This window comes from Raphanus sativus, chromosome 3, assembly GCF_000801105.2.
Source record: "Raphanus sativus cultivar WK10039 chromosome 3, ASM80110v3, whole genome shotgun sequence".
NCBI classification, from domain to species: domain Eukaryota; kingdom Viridiplantae; phylum Streptophyta; class Magnoliopsida; order Brassicales; family Brassicaceae; genus Raphanus; species Raphanus sativus.
Window position 1 is genome coordinate 1,479,507 of NC_079513.1, and position 22,008 is coordinate 1,501,514.

The window sequence follows — 22,008 nt, forward strand, 5'->3', positions numbered from 1 at the left end:
ATGCAGTAATTTATGAATCATTTATACACTAACCTCAATATCATGTATATATAATAGGGGAGTTTTTTTTGAACATATAATAGGGGGGTTTATACATTAATTTACTACGCAATAATTTATTAGGTTTTCATTTTGAAGAGGTCGGTTATTCCAAAACTAAAGTAACAACCTTTTTTTAGTATATCAACCTTAGTTAATGTGAAAGTATCGTAATAAGAAAACCTATATGAAAAACACTTTAAATAGCTTACTTTCTCTTCTCGTGGTATATCATCCCCTATTATAAAAAAATCATCAATACGCCTTCGTTGATAAAAAAATTTTCTTATTAAAATATCTCACTTCGCTCCATTATAGGTTTTCTTATTCTTCGTATTAATAAAACATCAAATTTCAGTAAAATATCTGGTGTTTTAGTTGAAACATCTTTCTACACCACGTATGATTTAGGCCCCGTTACGAATTAGTCTGGTGGTGAATGGTTTGCAGCTGCAAATACGGTTCCGGATTCGATTTGTACTGACTACAGTATAACTTAGGCTCCATTATGTGTGTACAGACGCAGGCTGATACCGGATCTAGGGGAGATTAAGACCGAAGGTTGGTACAGGGTTCAGGGAAGATTAAGGTCGAAGGCCCGAACCCATCCTAACAAATAAAAAAATATCTTTTTACGCAATACGTAAAAATTTTAAACACTAATCTGGGAAAAAACATTTTTCGTTGAAATTGTTTAAACCCACATTCAACATTCATTAGTAACGGATAAAAAGAGACATAACTATCGGCTTGTTTTTTTTTGTTAGCAACATAAATATAATCCGGTAAAATTCTACAAATCAAAATGGTAACTTTGTGTATTTATAAAGTTGATTCCGAGCATTGCAAGCGAACTATCAGTTCATTTATTGATCAATTATTCTTCTCGCAGTCAATCGAAGCTCGGTAATTTCATAGATAATATCATACAAGAATTAAAACTGGAGATAAACTAGATGTTACATAAGATTGTTGGTAAATTTTACAAGAGATCGAAACAACAAAAATGTATTTAGAATCTATTGAATCACTTGGCGAGAACATGAATCACACATGAATCACACAATTTTGCATCACCGAGAAAAATATATTTGATTGTCGATTGACAATCTAAAACAAATGATGAGTTTTTTTAGTTCAGTCCATCATTTTAACATATTTTTATCATTAACTTAATGTACCGAACACAGCAAAATGTGTATTTGTTCTATCACTGTTAGGCCATCAGTAATGATTGAATTCTTAGAGGTATTCTAACTAATTTTTATATAAAAACAAGAAAAGAGGGGAAAGAGAGCATTTGTTAGAGTTTTGAGAACATTTTTTACCATTAGGGCATCTCCAACCTATAACACTATTGTGGTGTAAAAACTACATTATTTTACTGTGGTTTTAGCACTAAATTTTTTTTTTCTCCAACCATGACACCAAAATTTACATCAAAGCTATATTTTTTTCATTTTTATATTATTTTGAACTATTTTATTTTATTAGTTAATATATATATATAATAAATTTATTTATTATGTAATAATATTGAACAGAATTATATCACACATAGCTATTTTTTAAAATAAATATTTACAATTTTAACATATAACAATATGAAAATAATAGATTAAAATAAACTGTTTCAATACATGTATTGTATTGATTTAATATATTTATTTTACTATTTTAAATGTATTTGCTTTGTCATTAATAATTGTTAAACTAATATTTTATAAATAAAAATAATAAATAGTCGATGAACAGTAGTTCATGAACAATAGTAATATGTGAACAGTACATGTGAACAGTGTTTATCGTTGTGAACAGTAACACATCATAATTGGTGTGGTACTATAGTTTTACACTAAAATAGTATGATTTTTGCAGTTGGGTTAGATAAGTTTTTATGTAAAAATTACATAAAAATGGTGTTTTGGAGTTGAGTTAGAAATGGCCTTAGAAAGTGATTATGAATGTGAGACAATAATATAAAGCTCTGATGGACTTATCTGAAATTCGAAGGATAAGAGGCTAGAGGTCTCGTTGATCTGAATAGAGGCATAGGGCGAGACTGAGAACTAGAAACAAATCAATTTTTTTTTGTGAGTAGGATTTCGTGGTGCTGATAACGTATTGTGAACTAGAGAATGAGAAAATTGATTGTTCTTTTATTATTCCATAGATAACGATATATATAAATACAAAACTAGGGTTTAGAGCACTAGTCGAATTTACACCATTGCTATAGTGCCCTTACATATCCAACATCAATATGATCCAATATCACTTTGGTTTAAAATTTGTTATTATGAGATGCAAAAAAGAAATAAAAATTATAGATAAGAGGATGTGTATTGTTTATAATAAGTAAATACAATCTTTAAAAAGTTACTCCACTGGCGCATATTATCAAGTAGTGTATTGCTATTACTGTATTACCTTATACACTTTTCTGAATTTTGATGAAATCAACTATTTTATTTGACATCTTCGTGGACCCAAAATTAAATGGTTGATAAAACCATAAAAACTAATACCGCACTGATCATAAAATTTATATTATATGATATTAATAATAAAATTTATATACACATTATTTTGTGTTACTAAATTTCAATTAAATTTGCTGATTTTTAAATGTACCTTATGCTGTATTGTGTCAAAATCTATAATAATAATGTTAGTTATTTTTAATAGTTTGGAGTTATATATACGTTATGGCATTTATTTTTATTGTGTAGTTGTTTTTAGGTTTAATTTTTTTACACTTGAATTCTTTATTGGAATTATCATAAAATAATTATCAAATACTCCATATAAAAACAATTGAATATCACGAGATAAATACTTTTAAAATATATACATAATTGTAGTACTAGCCAGTAACCAAGTTGATGATGAATAACAATCTATCACTGATAAAAGAAAAAGTTAAAAAAATACCGAATCTTTCAATTGCATTTTTTCAGCTTACTTTGTTTTGAGAACATTCTTGGGTTTCACCAAATAGAATCCAACACTCTCTCTTCAGTCTTACCATATGTATTGATGTATAAAATATGAGTCGCTCCAAAAACCAAGATTATGACCAAAGTCAACCTCTCTCTCTCTCTCTCTCTCTCTCTCTCTCTCTCTCTCTCTCTCTCTCTCTCTCTCTCTCTCTCTCTCTCTCTCTCTCTCTCTCTCTCTCTCTCTCTCCCTCTCTCTCTCTCTCTCTCTCTCTCTCTCTCTCTCTCTCTCTCTCTCTCTCTCTCTCTCTCTCTCTCTCTCTCTCTCTCTCTCTCTCTCTCTCTCCTTTAAAGACAGTACTCAACTTTAAAGTCAGTCTCTCTTAAGTCTCTTTCCATCACGACCAGCTGAGAAAGAGAAAGCAATAAAGAGAAAGAAAGAAAAAGAAGAAGATAAAGCTTCAATACCAAACTTCTTTAATAAATCTTGGCCTTTTGGCTGTCTCCTTATTGAGTAACTTGTATATCTTATGTTTTGAGTTCTAAACTCTTCTTATAGACATTTACAGAATGTCTTTGACAAAGGATGATGGTGTAGAAGCAGCAAGAGGAAGAAGCAGCAGAAGAAACAGCTTATTAAGTAAACAACTTGCTGTAGCTGTAAAAAGTGTTCAGTGGAGCTACGCAATCTTCTGGTCCTCTTCACCAACTCAATCTGGGTAAGTATAATCTAACAAAATTAAGTTATCATGGTCTTAGTTATTTTACTCCAAAGAAACAAGTTATCATGGTCTTGATCTTTGCATCATAACAAAACTAATTTATGTTTGGTCATACACAAAAAAAAAAGGATTAGATCTTGATCTTATCTTTGCATTGCCCTTTTCTTCTTATAAATTATCGGTTTGGAAGGTGTAAATATAACTGTGTTTGGGCACTATATTCTAAATTTAGGGTTTTGGAGTGGGGAGAAGGTTGCTACAATGGAGAAATGAAGAAGAGGAAGAAGAGAAACGAAGCTCATTATAAACATGTGTTGCAGAGAAGCAGCCAACTTAGGACACTGTATCTGTGTATGCGTGAAGGAGACAGTACTACTACTATTAGTACTACTCATGATGATGATGATTATCAAAATTGTAACAGTAGAAGTATGATGCTGTCACCAGATGACCTCTCAGATGAAGAGTGGTACTATATAGTCTCCATGTCCTATGTCTTCTCTCCTTCTCAATGGTTTGTTCTCTCTCTCTCATATAAAAATATTACATTAATAAATATATATAGCTCTTTTCGAGATATGGTAAAAGTACTAATTCGGAATGAAAGTAGAGTAAACCATGTCCCATCGTTTTAATCTCAAGAAGATGGATATCTACAGATTTCCTCACAGTGTCAATCCCCGCCTATAGATTTCATGTACTTGTTTGGTCAAGGGGCTAATACCTTGTGACTATTACTATTTATGTACTTGTTTGGCCAAGGGGTTGATGATGCCTCATGACTCGTACTGTTTATGAACTAGAGTACCCCCAACAAGTTTTAATTTGGTATTCCTTTGGGCATTCTCATTAAAAATGAGAATAGCTCTTACAAATTTGATAATAAAGTAAATAGATAAAATAAGAAAGAGGAAACAACTGAAACTAATAAGTACTTCCTCTCTTCTTGAGAGTTTTCCTTTACAATAGTCCTGTCTTAATTGGTAGACTTTTGTATACTAAAAATATTTGATTAAATGTAAGACTATATACAAATGTTTTATAAATTTAGCACCCTGCTTTTTACATTTTAACATTCCATATTATTATTTTCTCTACCTAATTATTCAACACTCGTTGTACTTTGATATCATACAGTGATTTTGTTTAATAAAATTCAATATTATATCCCACCATATTTATATCCCATCATTTTTATTTTATATTGTTAGTTTTATATACTTGTATATCTACATATTAACTTTTATATAAAATATCTACATATTAACAGAAATAATAATTTAAAATAAAAAAAGAGAAGTAAGCTTAAAATAAAATTGATTTTTTGTTTTATATTTTTGCATATAATAAAAATTAAATTAGTTCATTATAAATATTAGAATTATATATGAACATAAATATTTTGTATCCAAATAAAATAAAATAAGTTTCTATTTGTAAAGTATGAAAATAATAAACTTTGATATGAAATAAATAAATATAAATTAATCTACTTATAAAAAAACTAATCACAAACAATTAAGATAAGAAATATCAAATACATTATTTTCTCCCTCCTTTTTTGTTAAAAAGTTGACACATGATTGTGGACCCATTTTCTTGTTTTTCAACATGTTAAAAAAATTTAACTTATTTGTATCCACGTAATATTTTAGTTTTTTTAAGTATGTTCATTGTGGGAGTTCAATAGTTGAATTGAAAATTCAAGAGCCCCATTGTATATGGTCTGATAACATCTCCATCAGTATCTAACCAATTAAAAAATATTTTTAAAAAATTAAAAAAGAGACAACAAAAATATCTGAAAAAGAAACTCTTAAGAAATTCGTAGAAATTATAATGACATGTGTTAAATTTTGTTAAAAATTAATCAGTAACTAAACTTTGTTAAAATATTAAATTTTGTATTTTAGAATCTCACTTAAGATAAAGGACAAGACTTGGGTTCACCCCCTATGGTGAACCGTTAAATTCACAACTTCCCTAATAATCAATTAAAGTGCCAACTAGATTAATGATAAAATAATTTAAAAATAAATAATATCATATTTAATAATGCTAATGTCACTATTTAATTTTTAAACTCAAACTCTATACCCTAAATCCAAATTCTAAACCCTAAATTTTAACTTATAAACCCAAACTCTATACCCTAAACCCAAATCTTAATCCCTAAACCCAAACCATAAATCATAAACCAAAAAATCTAAACTTTAAACCCAAAACTAGACCATAAACCCAAATCTTATACTCTAAACTCAAACCATAAACTCTAAACCCAAACCGTATACCCTAAACCCAAATCCTAAACCGTAACCCAAACCATGAACTCTAAATCCAAACTTTAATTCTTAACTTTAAATTTCAAAAGAACAACATCAATATTAATCTAAATATTTAGGGTATAAGGTTTGGGTTTTGTATTTACGTTTTGGGTTTAAAGTCTAGGATTTGGGTTTAGGGTATAGGTTTGGGTTTAGAGTTCAGATTTTTGGGTTTATGATTTATGGTTTGGGTTTAGGGTTTAAGATTTGGGTTTAGGGTATAGAGTTTGGGTTTATAATTTAGAATTTAGGATTTAGAATTTGGATTTAGGGTATAGAGTTTGAGTTTATTGATTAGATAGTAACATTAACATTATTAAAACTGAAACTATTTATTTTTTTAATTATTTTGGTTTTTAAAAAATTATTTAATATTTTTTAATTGTTAATCTAGTTGGCACTTTGGTTGGTTATTAAATAGGTGGTGAATTTAAAGATTCACCATATAGGGTGAACCCAAGTCTTGTCCTTAAGATAATATACTAGTAAAGGTGCTCTAAGAGGGATTCAAGTAGAGCTCTTTGCGTTGTTGATCCTTGTACTGTTGCTATTTTAAGAAATTCTAAGTTGGGAGTTTTAAGTTCTTTAGGATTTAAACTAAATATTAATATGTTTTTTTTTGGTTGTTTATGTACGTTTAGTTTGCCAGGAAGAACTTTGGCTACGGGTGAGACCATATGGCTTTGCAACGCTCAGTACGCGGATAGCAAATTCTTCTCTCGTTCTTTGCTAGCAAGAGTAAGTCTTCTACAACTCTTTTTTTCATGATTTTTTTGGTCTCTTCAAAGAATAGAATCTGACTATATATAATTCTCTTTCTATCTGCTTTGCTCTTCATGACTCTTCATATATGGCTTCTTTCCTTTAGAGCGCATCAATTCAGGTATATAATGTTCTCTTTATATAAATGAGTCAGCAATAATTGTTAGACTCGACAAAGGTTCCGATTATCAATAATGTACTTTTAGAGTTATATGTATATGTGTGCACCTGTGTGTCTTATGTCTTTATGGGACTTCTCCAGACTGTTGTATGTTTCCCTTACTTGGGCGGTGTGATTGAGCTGGGCGTCACTGAATTGGTAACTCTCCATCTTAATACCTAAAGCTTCAACTTGCATCACAAGGCACTCAAATGCCTTAACTTGCTTTATTTTTCCATGAACTATGAAAGATTTCAGAAGATCCTAGCCTGCTTCAACACATCAAATCTTGCTTGTTGGAGACTTCGAAACCAGATTGCTCTTCAAAGAACTTCTTTGCTCACCAAGACAATGATGATGATGATAAGAAGAAGAACCATGAGATTCAGTTTGGTATCTCTGATCTCATGTTGGATGAAGACTTGCATTACAAAACAACTGTCTCAACACTACTCAAATACGCTTCTGATAACAACAGTCATCATCGTCAGCCACCTGATCTCGCTTCTTCTAATTCTGGCTCAAGTTTCTTGCGGTGGAAGCAACCAGACTCCAATCTTCTTCTGAAACCTAGCAATCTTAAGCCGTTGAGACAGAACGTGCTGCGGAAGATATTGCATGACGTACCTTTGATGCACTCTGTAGACGCAAAGAGAATGCTCCCAAATAATACGTTTGGTCTGAATCAAGATGACCCCTCGGTTAAAAGAAAAGAGAACGAAAAGTTCAGTGTCCTAAGAACTATGGTTCCCACTGTCAACGAGGTAATAATAATAGACCTCTTTTGATCCTTAAAAGGCTGCCTTTGTTTCCAGACACAAGAATCTTCTTTTGAATAACTCTGCAGATTGATAAAGAAGAGATACTGAACAACACAATCAAGTACTTGCAAGAACTAGAGGAAAGAGTAGAAGAGCTAGAATCCTGTATGGGATCAGTTAATTTCGCAGAGAGAAAAAGAAAGAGCCTTAACGACTCTGTGTTAATCGAGGAGACATCAGGGAACTACGATGACAGCACGAATATCGATGGAAACTCAGGAGAAACCGAACAAGTCACAAGTTTCAGAGATGAGACACGTTTGAGAGTTAAACTGAATGAAACAGATGTTGTGATGGAAGTAAGATGTTTTTACAGAGACTACATAGTTGCAGACATCATGGAAACTCTGAGCAAACTTCACATGGATGCTTTCTCTGTTAGATCTCACACACTTAATGGGTTCCTCACACTTAATCTCAAGGCAAAGGTAAATTCTCAAAAAAAAAAAAAACAATCTTCTTGATGTTCTTGGTTTGCTTGACCTACACGTAACGTTTTTGGGGATAATGCAGCTGCGTGGAGCTGCAGTTGCGTCAGTTGGGATGATTAAGCGAGAGCTGAGGAGAGTCATTGGTGAGAGTATATGAGAATCACCTAATTAAGGGTTTCTTTAATGATTTTTGTAGTAACATTATTTTTCTTAATCTTTTGATGAAATGTTTATTTTTGGACTTTGGTGAATCTTTAGTCCTTAAATTTACATGGCGTTTTCGAGTATTTTTTTTTATGTAATATTCGCCGAGATTGGCAGGATTTTTCGACATTGTCATCTTCTATTCTATAAGATAAGATATATACTTATGGTTCTTGGTTAGTTATTATATACAGTGTTTGCTGGACCTGATCATTAGGCATCTTTTATATCAATGATTTGGATTCCACATTATCAATTTTTGTTCCTGTCACTTTATTTCATCAAATTTACTGGAACTAATAAAAAAAATCAACTGATCCGGAAGATTATCAGATTCATTGGGTTGTTATTGGTGATTTTTACATCATATATGTTACACTTCAGTTTATTTTTTTATTTTTATGTTTGAAAGCTTACACTTCAGTTTATTGCCGAGTCCTCAAGAAACGGATTGAAATTTTACTAGCCAGAGAATGTAACTTAAAATTTATTTACTCAAAACTGTTTAGTCTTTGTTAACTAAATGCATTATCTGTGGTGCTCATTTGTAACTCATAGAGCCTGCAAAGAAGTAGTACGTAGTACATGTTATGGAGCAATATAAAAGTTGATGATTTCACTTGCATTACCTCAGTTTCTTTTAAGCTTTTTTTTAACCTTTGTAATTTCTTGGCAGGATTTGAATCCAAATGGTACATATGAAGAGAGGAATATTAGAAGTACTTCTCGTTGATGCTCATGGAATCACACACACAAATTTTATTGGTGACTATTAAAAAAAGACAAACTGTTTTCATATGTTTGTATAATCACACACATATACATTATATTTAACTTAGTAACTCTTATTTTGAATGTTTGTGTAACAGGAAGTCCTGTGTATTATGTGTTGTTACAATGTGGGACAAAGGAGTACCGAAGCAAATTGTCAAAAGGTTCAAGTTTTGTTATAGTGCTTGATTATGTTAATTACTCTTCTAAACCAAACGTGTTTTAAATGATATTCATGGTGAAAGCAGGTGATCATGACAAGGCATTGTGGAATCAAAAGTTTGTGTTTGATTTCCCAATGTCTCAATGGAAGAAGCTGACACATATCAAGTTTAGAATCATGGACAAAGAGCTTTTCAAAGATGGTGGATTTGTTGGTGAAACCATGTAAGTTTTGTTTCAAAATGAGTGGTTTAGTATAACAATATTAAGATGTAATACCATCATGTGATGTGTATGTGACTCATATTTGGTACAGAATTGATCTTAAAGGGATATTAACCGAAGGAGGTGACAGAGGATACATGGAAGTTAAACCAACTCCATACAATGTTGTTCTTGACGATGATACTTTTAAAGGCGTCTTAAAACTCGGATTCAGATTCACTGCAGCGGTAACTCAGTAACTACCCTAGCTAGAACTGGAGTTCTTTAGAACAGAAATAAAATAAAGTATTCTCAAGAAAAAACTTATATTTTGTAGGATAAATTGCGGAGAAAGGCATGGGAGCAGAAGATAGACGGCAAAAACAGTGAAGAAGCAATGAATTCTCCAATTTTGAGTCTGATGAAACTCCCTTTGTTAAGGCTTTTCCTCTATTGCTTCCAGAAAACAACCAAATATCAACTAAAAGATAACTAAAAGATAACTAAAATGATTAAAAGGGTTAGCATCAAAACTCTTTTCTTTATCAAATATTTTTTTTTAGAATTGCGTTATGTGTAAAACCCGATTCGGATTCATCAAGTACTAGCGACGACATTTATTTTGATTTCTGAGTTTGTGCAAACATTTTAGGTTCACAGCTGCATGGGCAAGTGTATACAAGGTCTCGTCATCTCATCAATGCACAACTTTTTTTTTTTTTCGTCGGCTATAAGCAGTGTTCTATTCGTAGCTGCGGTTTCTCAATCAATCCTTTCATGATATCGTGATCATGGGCAAGAATAAGAAACTTTCGATATGATTTTTTTTTTTCACCTACAATCTTTAATGTAATAAATGACATGCTTTTATACATTCTGATGTAACATTTTTCTTACTTTCATTTAATTTCTCAACCAATCTAAAAGACCTTACACATATTTTCGAGAAACAATTAAATGGTAAAAAAAACTTTTATTTACCTTTTCTGAATTAATCTTTTTTTTTCTTTTAAGTTCCGTTGCGTGGTAAGGTATTTGCTCCCGCATATATATAATCGCTCTTTGGATAAAAATAACACAGATTTCAGTTAATAATTTAACATTTTAATAATATTTAACTATGTAATTAAGCATTGTCATTAGTTTCAGTGTATAATTAATTTCTTCTTTTCAATTCTTCTCAATTTGTTAGAAATGTTGAATAAACCACTAAAAATAAATTATAGCAGGTACGTTTGAATTTAAAAGTAGTTAATATTGTATAATACCATAGTATATAAAATAATAACATATAAATTAAATATAATTAAATATAAATAAGCGGGCTCTGTTACGACGAGAAAATGGGACGCACGTCTGTCTCACGCACGAACCATGCAATATATATACACTTTGTCTTCTCCATGACATTAAGTTATTATCATGTGCTAAATAATTATAGGTATAATTCAAATTGAAATTATAATATAGGATAGTCACCTATTATGAGTTGCAGCTAATCGTGTAGACTACATGGGGATTAAGCTAAAACTCCCATCCATGTGATAATTGGTCTAATTTCATAATAGTTGACACAAAGATAAAATAAAAATTTCCAATACAGGCGTTACAAGACCGACCAGAGATTAATTTTAAAAAGCTGTTGCCCCAAAAAAAAAGGATTAATTTAAAAAAGAATACTTATAGAGGTCAAGAGGTGATATAATCATATACGTTGAACATTCACTCGTATCTCATCTATAATCAAGATCTTTTCGTAAAATTAAAAATTGAAACAAATTAATCAGGATCAATTTTTTAATTCTTACTTAAATAATCCCGGTTTAAATAAATAGTTATGAATTTACGTTGAGATCTCAAGTGATGAAACTAGGATATTATATCTATATAGTTTATTTATTTTTGTTTGAGAAACGAAGAAGATAAATAAAATCGTTGATAAATGTGAAATCACTAATAAACAATTTAAACTATCCAAATAAACAATTATATTCTGATTGAAAATTATGATACTCCATATATTAGCCAACAAGAAAACGATATAATAGTAGCAATAAAACAAATAGTTCAACAGATCTCTTTAAGAGGTATTTCCTTCATAATAATAACCACAACACTTGTTGAAGCCAAGGAAAAGGCAAGCTTCATCATTGTCTGGACCATAACATCAACCGGTCCTTTTTTTTTCATCCAACGGTCCACAATACTCCCTTTTCCGGTCAACCACCGGCTTCTTCACCTGAAAACTTCCAAAAGAGAGAGAGAAGGTTTCGGATTTCAACCGGAGGGAATTGAGTTTCTAACGTTCGTTTAAATATTGCTTTAAACGGTTCAAAAACTTGAAAGTGAATTTGCAGAAGAGGCTTTAAAGGTAATGACCGTTGCTTTGATTGTTACTACTTTAACGTTTTTAATTTAAAATTTTTGAACTTTTTTCTCCTTGTTCTGATCACTTTATTGTTCTTTGGTCCTTTGAAATTTCACTATCCAAAACTCAAAACACACATTCCCGTTTTCAAATTTCATATTCTGATTCATATTCTTAAGTCTCTTGATTAACACGCAGCAAAAGTTTAATGCTTTAAAACCATTTTTCTGTGTTAGAAAAACAGAGAGAGATAGAGAGATAATCCTCTGTTTTCAGCTAGAAAAAAAAAAGATGGAGAATTTGTCGAATACAGATGAAAACGAAGATCATCAATCAGCATTAGAAACTCCGGTTTACTCGACCATAAGCATAGACTCTTTTGTTTATCCTCGAACATGTTCAGAGAGTACTTCAGGCTTTTCAGACCAAATAGATGAAACAAACAGCTTCTGTAGTGACGCTTCTCCTTCTGATTGGCCTGTCCTCACTGAATCCAAGAGCTCCAAATGTCTCACTACTGGTTTAGTAGAGATGCAATCAAATGAAAATCTTGGAGTGCAAGAATTCTCTGAAGCAGGTGCTGTGTCCTTTCTCTCTCCCTCTCATTCTCTTTTAAGAAAATCTGAGATTAATAATAAAGTATTTGTTTGTTTGTTTGTGCTTATAGAACTTGAGACAATGAAGGAAAGATTCTCAAAGCTTCTGCTTGGAGAAGATATGTCAGGAAGTGGTAAAGGAGTTTGCACTGCAGTCACCATCTCTAACGCTATTACCAATCTTTATGGTAATTTCAAGACTCTCTCAGCCTATAATTATGTTCTTTGTTTTTCAATAACTAATGTAAAATCATTGTTTTTGCAGCTACAGTGTTTGGACAGAATCTGAGGTTAGAGCCGTTAGAAACAGAGAAGAGAGGATTGTGGAAGAGAGAAATGAATTGTCTTTTGTCGGTATGCGACTACATTGTGGAGTTTATCCCTAGATGTCAGAGCCTAAGCAATGGAACTACTGTTGAAGTGATGGAGAGTAGACCAAGAGCAGATATCTATATCAACTTACCTGCTTTGAGAAAGCTAGATTCTATGCTTATGGTACCCACCCATCTTAATGATTATTATGAGGATCCCTTTTCCATGATGATCATCTTTTTGTTTCTCAACAGGAAGCATTGGATAGTTTCCAGAACACAGAGTTTTGGTACGCAGAAGAAGGAAGTCTATCCATGAAATCTGCACGTTCTGCCACTGGATCCTTCAGGAAAGTCATAGTACAGAGGAAAGAAGAGAAATGGTGGTTGCCAGTTCCTCTTGTTCCACCGGAAGGTTTGTCAGATATTGCCAGAAAACAACTCAAAAACAAGAGGGAGAGTACTAATCAGATACACAAAGCTGCAATGGCTATCAACAGTAGCATCCTCAGTGAAATGGAGATTCCTGACTCTTACATGGCTACTCTTCCAAAGGTTATAAACAAAACCTAAATTACTAGAATATTTTTTTTTTTTGAATTTTATTCTTAATGTTTTTTTGTGTCTGCAGTGTGGTAAAAGCAGTGTTGGTGATTCAATCTACCGCTACATGAGTGGTTCGGGTCGGTTTTTCCCAGATAAACTCTTAGATTGTCTGAAGATAGCATCTGAACATGAGGCTGTTCAGTTAGCAGATAGAGTAGAAGCTTCAATGTACACATGGAGACGCAAGGCTTGTCTAAGTAACTCTAAGAACTCATGGAACATGGTGAAAGATCTTATGTCAACTACAGAGAGAACAGACAAGAACTATGTAATGGCTGAGAGAGCAGAGACTCTGCTCTTCTGTTTGAAACAGCGTTACCCAGAGTTGTCTCAGACATCATTAGATATATGCAAGATTCAGTACAACAAGGTAAAGAAAAGAAAGATTCAGTACATTGAATTTGGCTTATTTTACTAAGATTAAATGTTTTCTCTTTTGGTATGCAGGATGTTGGGAAAGCAGTGTTGGAGAGCTACTCAAGAGTACTTGAAGGTTTAGCTTTTAACATAGTTGCTTGGATTGATGATGTTCTCTATGTAGACAAAACCATGAGCGGTAGTGAATAACTTGTTTCTTCTTGTAAATTTTAATCAGATCAATATCAATCAATGTAAAAGTAAAAACAATGTTTCTTTTCTTCTCAAATTCCGGATATTATAATCAGCCAATCAAATTTTATACGCAAAAAAGTGAGAAGAGTGTTCATCAAGAAGGAAGTCTACATTATTATAAATCTCTTAAGGGGAAGAATATTAATAAATGTTTAGTCAAATAATTTTAGAATCCCTATTATATACAACAACAGGGTGGTTCCGAACCAGCAATTGGTCCGGGTGGTGTGACCAAAATAGCAAAAGAAGAGGTTAGTAGTTAAAATACAAAGATCTGAAGAAGAAGTTACTCCACAGACTCATAGAGATCTCTATCTCTCTCACACTAAGACTTGCTGCTTCAGTCTTCTTATGAGCCCCTTAATGAATGACGGGCACCGAAGATCCAAGCTTCTTTGCTCCTTTGCTTCTCACTTACCAGAGCTCTCTCATGATCATTAAAACACACCTATGGACTCATTTAGCTGTCGTCGTCCACTGAACCAACGTATGTCCGATCAGTCCGTCTGGCCCTTACTGCACCTTTTAGCCAACATGTGGCTCGAAGATTGCCCATGTCACTGCTGTTTGAAGCGTTGCTGCTTGATTGACCTGAGCTTGTCCCGTCTTCTAAAAGCGTCCATGGGTCAACCACATCCATGTTGTCTGCTTCTTCCTGTTGACATTGTGACAACATCGTCTGCTGTCACAGTTTTTGGTGTGGCAGGAGAGATTCTTTGATTGAGCCCCCCAGCAGCAGCAGCAGCAGATCCCGAGGTTTGAACAAGTGTGAGTGCGGTTGGCGGAACAGAATGTGGCTGACATGAGAGAGAGCAACGCAGAGAAGGAAGGAGGATTGGCATCGCTGCTTGGATCCGCCATCTAATGGTGTCTGGAAGCTGCATCCGTGCAATCTCATTCTGCATTATTAACAACAGAGAGCCAAGAAACTTCAACAATCGTAATTTTCAAGTCAAGTAGACTCAAAGACTGTGGAGGGTTTTATTTATAAAAATTCTTCTTTTGACAAACCTGTAAGCTCTCTGCTGCATCACGATCAAACAAGGTGAAGTCTTTGGATGATTCATTAGAAGAAGTCCTTGGCTTTAGCCAATTTGGCTGGTGATTGCTTAGCAGCCCATGGAGTACAAACAATAACCGGTCAAATAAGACATCACTAGAAAGATCTGCCAGCGAAGAAGGATCTATTGTTGATTCTGTCTCCGACTTTGATACGTCACTACGAGGAGAACATGCAGCAGAGTCCTCATAAACTACTCGGCTTCCAAGCAGACAAACTATTGTAGATGCAAGTGTATGTCTCGTGTTCCTAAACGAGGGTTCCCTGCAAAATTGATTTTCCATGAAAAAATATAACTGAGCCTTTAGTTAAGCTTTGTTTCATCAGCCAGAGCTCCTAAAGCCTTGTACAAAAATTTCGGAGTTGCCTAATGTGGCTTAAAATTAATGATTTTGAATAATAAATATTTGATAAAAATTAGTCTATTCTCTATCATTTCTTAAAAATAAATTAAACAATCACATAAACTATATAATAAAAATTTAGATTTTTCTGTATATGTTGTATTTTGAATTTTTGAAAATGACTATAGATAACTAAAGTTGTTAAAAATCTCATATTGATTTTTTTTGATCCATGGTTTAAAACTTATGTTATAACAAAATACAAATAATTATAAAATTATATAACTAGGAAGTTTTATAATATTAATATATATATTGTTTAAATAAATTATATACCATATAAAAGTACATAATTATTTTAATTTTGAAAATTGCTTTGATTTGTTTTGAGAAAAACTTTGAACGAATATTGACAACTTAATATTTATACTCTAAACTTTTCATTCAAATTTTTTAAAATGATAAATTATTAAAACTATTAAACATCCCAAAATTTTTTTTGTTATCAATGATTTTAAGTTTTTGGTTTTAAAATATACAAATGATCAAAAATAGAAAAAGTGTTTGTTTGGATTAATAAAATGTATTTATATGTTTGCACCAATTTAATTATATATGTAGCAGTTACTCAATTTTTAATTATTCAATATATATTTATTATTTTATAATATGTAAAAAACACATATTATATAAAAATAACTTATATATAATATTCATCATGCCGTAGGTGTTAACCTAGTTAATTAGTATATGAAATTATGAAGTTCATTCACTTTGGGTAGCTTACTTACAGTTTATCTGATTATCATGTGTACTATATCCATTGTGTCCACATAACTTGATAACTATATCACATCAACAAAAAATGTTATCCACTAAGTAGGGTATAAAGTGCAACAACTCCCAAAACGTTATCCGAAATTTTATACATATATATCATGATCCTTCATTTCTTCATTGAGTAAAAATCTCTAGAGGTTTGTGTTTCTTTCTCTTTACTATAAACTCCACGTTATTGTCCAACCAATCTCAACTTTTAATTTACTTTTTCAAAAAACTTTTAATTTACTCTTGCTATCAATTCACCAATCTTGTCACCGCCCAGATCACACTCTTAATCAATGATACCTTGTTACGTCAACTTCTGAAAATATTACACACAAATAAATCAATGAAACCGAAACACTACCACATCTATCTGCATCTCAACATACAAACACACAGTACTCAAATTACAAGTAACTAAATATATTCTAAAAGAAGAGACTTTGAAAGTGATTCTATAATGGCCCCCACCACAAACACATTCCGGGCTGATCTTAAAAGAATCTCTTCTCTCTCTCAGAAGTAGCAGCTCTCTGAGAATTATTAAGTAATACAAAGTATCTACATTGTGTTCTGAGCTAATGAAAGTTAATAATGGTGAGAGTGAGGCTATGTTCAGAGCTTGTGTGCTCTCAACAATCAATTCAATGGCTTTGTCTTTATGTAGAGAGCTTTTCACTTTTCATGACCTTTTATAAAACAGGGATCATGCTCTCATCAGTCTTCAACTCAGCTGGAACGAGAGAGTGCTCACTGTTGTTGAGGCAGTTTACAGTGATGAGCTCTTCAATTAACTCCTCGAGAATCAGCTCACTAGTTTTAAGTCCAATGCAGTCAATGTCACGTCTGATGTCTAACCAGTTTCCAGATTTAGCCATATCTTTCCTAACTATTTGATCCAACGCGTGAGGGAGTGGCAATGGCAAGAGATGCCAGTAGACCGCTTCTTGAACCTCGTGAATGATGCTTTTGACGGTAGAGAAGACTCGGGTTCTTGGTGCAACAAACGAAGCCCATGGAGGGCAACAGCAGAGCTCCATGATCACTTCGTTGATGCAGTCAAAGAGGAGCTCATGGTCATGACAAAGCTGGTTTGGACAGAACGGTATGTTGCTGATCAGTGACGGTTCAAGAAGCTGGTCAGAGAATTGCGCCTTCAGATAGAGCTCTTCAAAATCTGAGACAACAGCGTCCAAGACATCTCTTACATACTTAAACACCAGTTCTTTGTCACTTGTGATAATGGTTTTGACAGAATCCTCTGCAGAATCTTCTTTATCATCAAAGTGGATACACCATGGTTGCACTTGTGCTTCATCTGATGAGTCAGTCAATGTTTGCTAATTAATAATTACTAGAACCCAAAAGTTCAGTAGTTAGTAGATGATGGGATCTTGATTTTTAACATACCAGGCTGAGATCGCATTTTTGGTGGGCTTATATCATCTTCAATGAAGAGTGGCTCAAGAACTGATATTGGGCTTGACCATTCAGGAACATCATGAGCAGCTGATTTGCACTCTTCACTTTTAGGTAAACAGTGAGATGGCGAGGCCACAGAGGAAGACAGTGGTGGTTGTCTCTCTTCATGAAAGGCCTGTAGAAGAAGCAAAGCAGCAATTTTCTTCAAATTCAAACTCTATTTTTATAAAAAGAAGAAGATATTAAAAATGACTTGCCTGTTTTGAGATAATACCCTCTCTCTGTTCATCATGAGCTTCAGCTTTGGGTAAGTCAACAACCAAAGTAGAGCTTGCTTCCTCTGGAACTATATCTATCTCATTGATCATCATAACACTATCTGCAGGACATAAAAAGATTAATTACTCTATTCTTGAAAAAAAAAGAGTTAACAAGAGAGATGGGATTTAACCTGCAGCAGAGATTTTATCAACACTTTCAGTTGGTTCTTCTTTGCTTAGATTGCAGACCGGAAGATGATCATTGTTCAGTGCATGGTTTGGTTGGCTCACATGAGTTTCTCTCTTGCTGATGTGCACAGCGTTTATGAAATCAGCTGAAGCAGACTTCCTGTGTGAAGGTGAGCTCTTTTCCCATGGGCTGCTTAGAGGAGACAAGTACTCAGGAAGGGAGAGAATGGTTCCCAGGCTGCTGTTTTGAAACTGTCTGCTAGCTGAGTTTGAATCTACTACATCTCCATTGTTTAACATCTCAGACAGATGTTTCTTGGCCTCTATATAAATGTTAGATACCACCCTTTGCTTTTTATCATCATCATCCTCTTTATGAGATTTTGTTGAAGGCTTTGCCATCCGCTCGAGAAAGAAATGATCTTTAGTTGGCACATTCTTTGGAAACCCTTCCCCCTCCTTTCTGATTGCTTGTTTCAGCTTCCTCTTGATCTCAGAAAGAAAGAAATGTGAACTGTTTCTCTCCTTGTGTGTTTTGTTTCTCAACAAATGAGAATCAGGTGACAAACTTGAAAAGCTTGCTGATCTTGGCTTCAGAATGAAAATACGGTCTTCGCATTCTTTGTCATCATCAGTCACTTCTTGTTGTGGTGTATCCTTCTTCCTCCTGAACCATCTCTTATCAGCAAGAGAAGATTGTCCTCTTCTCTCAAACAAGCTCAAGCTTTCTTCTCCTTTCTGACTGTGTGGCACAAGTATCTCTGGATCTTGCAGAAGTTTGAGAAACAGATCCTCATCAGACCCAAGAATCTGAAACACTTCCATCAAGTCCTTGGATGTAAGGATTTCACTATTTTCTCCATGTAAAAGCTTCTGACTGATTAAAAATTTGACCAACTCCCTCACTTTTTCTTTATAATCTTGGCCTTGTTTGTGGTTCAACATCTCATTCTTCCCACGGCTTGTACTACTTCTGCGATGTATCTCGGTACATAACTCTTCAACCATATTATCAATGTCAAGACTCCTTTCAGAGCCCTTCTTAGTTCTGCGGTTAACTTTAGGCGCTTCACTTTCAGCTGTGTTTAAAGTATGGCTAAAGTTGCCGCAACTGTTCTTGCGTGTCTTGTTTTTTCTCCTATGGTGTTTCCTTCTTCTTCCTTCGAGTTCAGAGTCTGACAACTGTCCTGCTTCAGCATTCTCCCTCTGCTTCTTATCATTGAACAACTCTTCTGCTATGAGTTTCTTCACACTTGGCTTTATAATCGTAATCGTGACATTGCCTTCTTCACCAACCTTAATTTTAAACAGTTCAAGTAGCAACTTTAGATTAATCCACATGATACTCTCAACAAGACCAAAAGAAACAAAAAAAAAATAAAAGTTAATGATGTTTTTAATAAGGTTAAAAGCTTACATGGGTTTCTTGAGCATCCTTGTCAGCTGATGGAACAATTAACATAGCTGTTAATTATCCAGAAAAAAAAACAGCTTACGAATGTAATGAAAAATCAAAAAAAAAAAAAGCTACCATGCTTTGGTTCCAAAAGTAGCTTGTGAGAAAGTGGTCCATGTCGGAAAGTAAACATATTCATAAATCCCCACATGCAGCCTAAATGATCCCTCTCCTGTCCACCATCTGCACGCCGTCTAGTTTTCTTGGCCATGGCTTTCTTATGGTTTATTCAGTTTTCTTTTCTTTCTAATGCTCTTTTTTTCTTAATCTTTCTGTAATGATGTACCTTAGGATAAGCTGAAGAAGAAACAACAAGAAAACTATTTAAGTTAAGACAGAAAACACTACACAGAAAGGGTAACAACTCTTGGAAGTTGTTCTTATAATACTTCTAAACAATCTCAGATCCTTGAGAAAACAAACTACCATAACAAGGCTAAAGTTTTCCACAACTAGTAGTCTTATTTAAAAAAAAAAGATTAAAAAGAGAAAATAGGCCATCCTTGTGAAACACTGCAAATGGAATTCTTGAGGAATAAATTAAAAGAAGAAGTAAAGGATCATCTACCACTTTCCACAATCCAAATCAATATCCTTTTTGCACTCAAATGGTTTTGATTAGGCAAATATCAAAGGAAAGCTTTGATGATATAGAGAAACTAGTCCCATGACTTATGGAGCAAAATCAGATACCTTTCCCTTTCAGAAGAGACTGCATAGTAAAAGTACCTTAGATTCTTGTGAACTCCTTGGATTCCAAACTTCTCTGAAGGGCTAACAGCCATAAACCAAAAAAAAAATGTTGCAAGTTGCAAAGCGGAAGTAAATCTCAAACTAGCTCCAAAACGTTTATTTGATGCTAAGATTCAGTCAGGGTAGCACGATGGCCTGAACCAGGCTTTGATCGCCGGATAAGACGGTAGAAACACACACACACAAGAAGAGAAGAAAGAATTTGGGATTATCTTTCAAGGCAAGGCGAGAGAGAAGACGTCAAAAAGGTTAAAACACTAAAGCAAATGATCAGTTTTCTCAAAGCTTATAAAACTTCACAAGACAGAGAGAGATAGAGAGAGAGAGCTGGCGTATCTTGACGCTTTAATCTCCATCCAACCACATTGTTGATCTGACAACTTTTGGTCAAGAAAGAAACCAACCTTCCTTAATCATACAAAGGGGGGAAAGCTTTGATGAATGAATCAGAAAATGTAAGCTTTTTAATTTTCCAGAGCTGATCAACAACCAAAAACAAAAGATAGTATTCAATTTTGGGGAAGTTGGTTCAACAAAACGAAAATGAAAACTTTATAATAATACTGTTCAACATTCAAATAAAAAGAGAGATATTTTCCTCTCTTTTTTTTAATTAGTGGGCATATTTTGACAAAACAAAGAGAAAATATTAAAAGTGAGTGTCTTATCTATCGACGAACCGACAAAAGCATTAGTTTTCATGGAGAGAGGAATCTCTCTCTATTGGGCAACGGCAAAGAAAAAGTGTGTGAGAGAGGTGGACGCTTTATTCGAACTTTTACAACCCAGCGAACGTCATGTGGCATTAAGCTCCCTTCACAGGAGAGGAGATAAAAAAAAGTAAGCTACACAGTTGGAAAAAAAAGAAAGAGATTTTCATATGGGCCCATCTCTCTCTCTCTCTCTCTCTACAGAAAAGATAAAAAAAAAAGAGAGAAGCTTTAGATGGAAGAAAAGTATTTGCAGAGTTCTTTTTCAACAGCCTTCATCATTATTAGCCTGGCCAGTAAATAATCTCTCTCTCTCTCTCTCTCTCTCTCTCTCTCTCTCTCTCTCTCTCTCTCTCTCTCTCTCTCTCTCTCTCTCTCTCTCTCTCTCTTTCTTGAAAGCTCTGAATTTGAGAAAAAATGGCAGTGAAGAAAGATTCTGTGTAGAAGAGAGACAGTCAAAAAAAGGGCTTGAATTGATCAAAGTGAAAAAGATAGGGGTCATACTGTGACAATTATTTACAACACATAAGGTTGGAAAAGGAAACTGGGCGACGTCATTAGTGGTCTCGCGCGGCTGCTTATGGAAAGTTTCAACCAACTCCATTATATTTCATTTCATTGACCAACTCTTTTTAATCCTCATAACGAAGTCGTTCTACATCTTGCCATTCTCCTGATATAGCTGGGGGAGTTTAACCATCTTGCTGATAAAGTCTTCCAACTTAATTCAGTCAGGGGACAAACATACTATTTTATGTAGGGTTTGCTGATAAACACGAATGCTTTAAGAAAAAACTAGATTTTGATCCGCACTTTAAAAGGTGGGTATATTTTTTGTTTTTATTTTTTAAAAATTTAATTTGCATATTTGTGTTTTTCTTTATAATCATATTTATGTTTTTTGTAATCATATTTGTGCATAAATTTTAATCAAAATCTATTTTATAAAATAATAGC

The 22,008-nt window shown here is 33.5% G+C and overlaps 4 protein-coding genes across 5 annotated transcripts; 3 read left to right on the forward strand and 1 right to left on the reverse strand.

The window, feature by feature from the left end:
• Positions 1-3,346: 3,346 nt before the first annotated feature.
• On the forward strand, positions 3,347-8,569 carry LOC130509528 (transcription factor MYC1-like). The gene is made up of 8 exons (XM_057005662.1): positions 3,347-3,697; positions 3,933-4,214; positions 6,666-6,762; positions 6,893-6,907; positions 7,049-7,105; positions 7,198-7,710; positions 7,794-8,195; positions 8,281-8,569. Exons 1-8 carry the CDS (start codon positions 3,549-3,551, stop codon positions 8,353-8,355), a joined length of 1,590 nt encoding a protein of 529 aa, XP_056861642.1. The 5' UTR covers positions 3,347-3,548; the 3' UTR covers positions 8,356-8,569.
• A 531-nt stretch (positions 8,570-9,100) lies between these two features.
• LOC108835872 (elicitor-responsive protein 3) lies at positions 9,101-10,035 on the forward strand. Its single transcript, XM_057005663.1, has 5 exons — positions 9,101-9,167; positions 9,272-9,337; positions 9,422-9,560; positions 9,652-9,787; positions 9,877-10,035. Exons 1-5 carry the CDS (start codon positions 9,101-9,103, stop codon positions 10,033-10,035), a joined length of 567 nt encoding a protein of 188 aa, XP_056861643.1.
• A 1,575-nt stretch (positions 10,036-11,610) lies between these two features.
• Positions 11,611-14,094, forward strand: LOC108833026 (rop guanine nucleotide exchange factor 3). The gene is made up of 7 exons (XM_057005891.1): positions 11,611-11,910; positions 12,144-12,484; positions 12,575-12,691; positions 12,769-12,998; positions 13,070-13,369; positions 13,446-13,790; positions 13,868-14,094. Exons 2-7 carry the CDS (start codon positions 12,199-12,201, stop codon positions 13,985-13,987), a joined length of 1,398 nt encoding a protein of 465 aa, XP_056861871.1. The 5' UTR covers positions 11,611-11,910; positions 12,144-12,198; the 3' UTR covers positions 13,988-14,094.
• Positions 14,095-16,602: 2,508 nt separating this feature from the next.
• Positions 16,603-21,364, reverse strand: LOC108844438 (uncharacterized). Of its 2 annotated transcripts, none has more exons than XM_057006058.1 (7): positions 20,318-21,364; positions 19,664-19,885; positions 19,550-19,596; positions 18,135-19,428; positions 17,941-18,062; positions 17,672-17,858; positions 16,603-17,579 (listed from the first exon to the last, which is right to left on the reverse strand). In XM_057006058.1, the coding sequence occupies exons 2-7, from the start codon at positions 19,797-19,799 to the stop codon at positions 16,954-16,956; spliced, it is 2,412 nt and encodes an 803-aa protein (XP_056862038.1). In that variant the 5' UTR covers positions 19,800-19,885; positions 20,318-21,364; the 3' UTR covers positions 16,603-16,953. The 2 variants fall into 2 exon arrangements, with proteins under 2 accessions (XP_056862038.1, XP_056862039.1); XM_057006059.1 differs by having other exon boundaries at positions 19,550-19,575; positions 20,318-21,360.
• Positions 21,365-22,008: the final 644 nt, after the last annotated feature.

Bases quoted from the DNA above. Each gene is read 5' to 3' on its own strand.
- LOC130509528 (XM_057005662.1), top strand. From the start codon at position 3,549: ATGTCTTTGACAAAGGATGATGGTGTAGAAGCAGCAAGAGGAAGAAGC. The intron at 7,106-7,197 runs GTAACTCTCCAT...GAACTATGAAAG, and splicing joins AGCTGGGCGTCACTGAATTG to ATTTCAGAAGATCCTAGCCT. The intron at 7,711-7,793 runs GTAATAATAATA...ATAACTCTGCAG, and splicing joins TGGTTCCCACTGTCAACGAG to ATTGATAAAGAAGAGATACT.
- LOC108835872 (XM_057005663.1), top strand. From the start codon at position 9,101: ATGAAGAGAGGAATATTAGAAGTACTTCTCGTTGATGCTCATGGAATC. The intron at 9,338-9,421 runs GTTCAAGTTTTG...TGGTGAAAGCAG, and splicing joins CCGAAGCAAATTGTCAAAAG to GTGATCATGACAAGGCATTG. The intron at 9,561-9,651 runs GTAAGTTTTGTT...TATTTGGTACAG, and splicing joins GGATTTGTTGGTGAAACCAT to AATTGATCTTAAAGGGATAT.
- LOC108833026 (XM_057005891.1), top strand. From the start codon at position 12,199: ATGGAGAATTTGTCGAATACAGATGAAAACGAAGATCATCAATCAGCA. The intron at 12,485-12,574 runs GTGCTGTGTCCT...TTGTGCTTATAG, and splicing joins GCAAGAATTCTCTGAAGCAG to AACTTGAGACAATGAAGGAA. The intron at 13,370-13,445 runs GTTATAAACAAA...TTGTGTCTGCAG, and splicing joins ACATGGCTACTCTTCCAAAG to TGTGGTAAAAGCAGTGTTGG.
- LOC108844438 (XM_057006058.1), bottom strand. From the start codon at position 19,799: ATGGCCAAGAAAACTAGACGGCGTGCAGATGGTGGACAGGAGAGGGAT. The intron at 19,597-19,663 runs GTAGCTTTTTTT...GATAATTAACAG, and splicing joins ACTTTTGGAACCAAAGCATG to CTATGTTAATTGTTCCATCA. The intron at 19,429-19,549 runs GTAAGCTTTTAA...TTTAAAATTAAG, and splicing joins AGGATGCTCAAGAAACCCAT to GTTGGTGAAGAAGGCAATGT.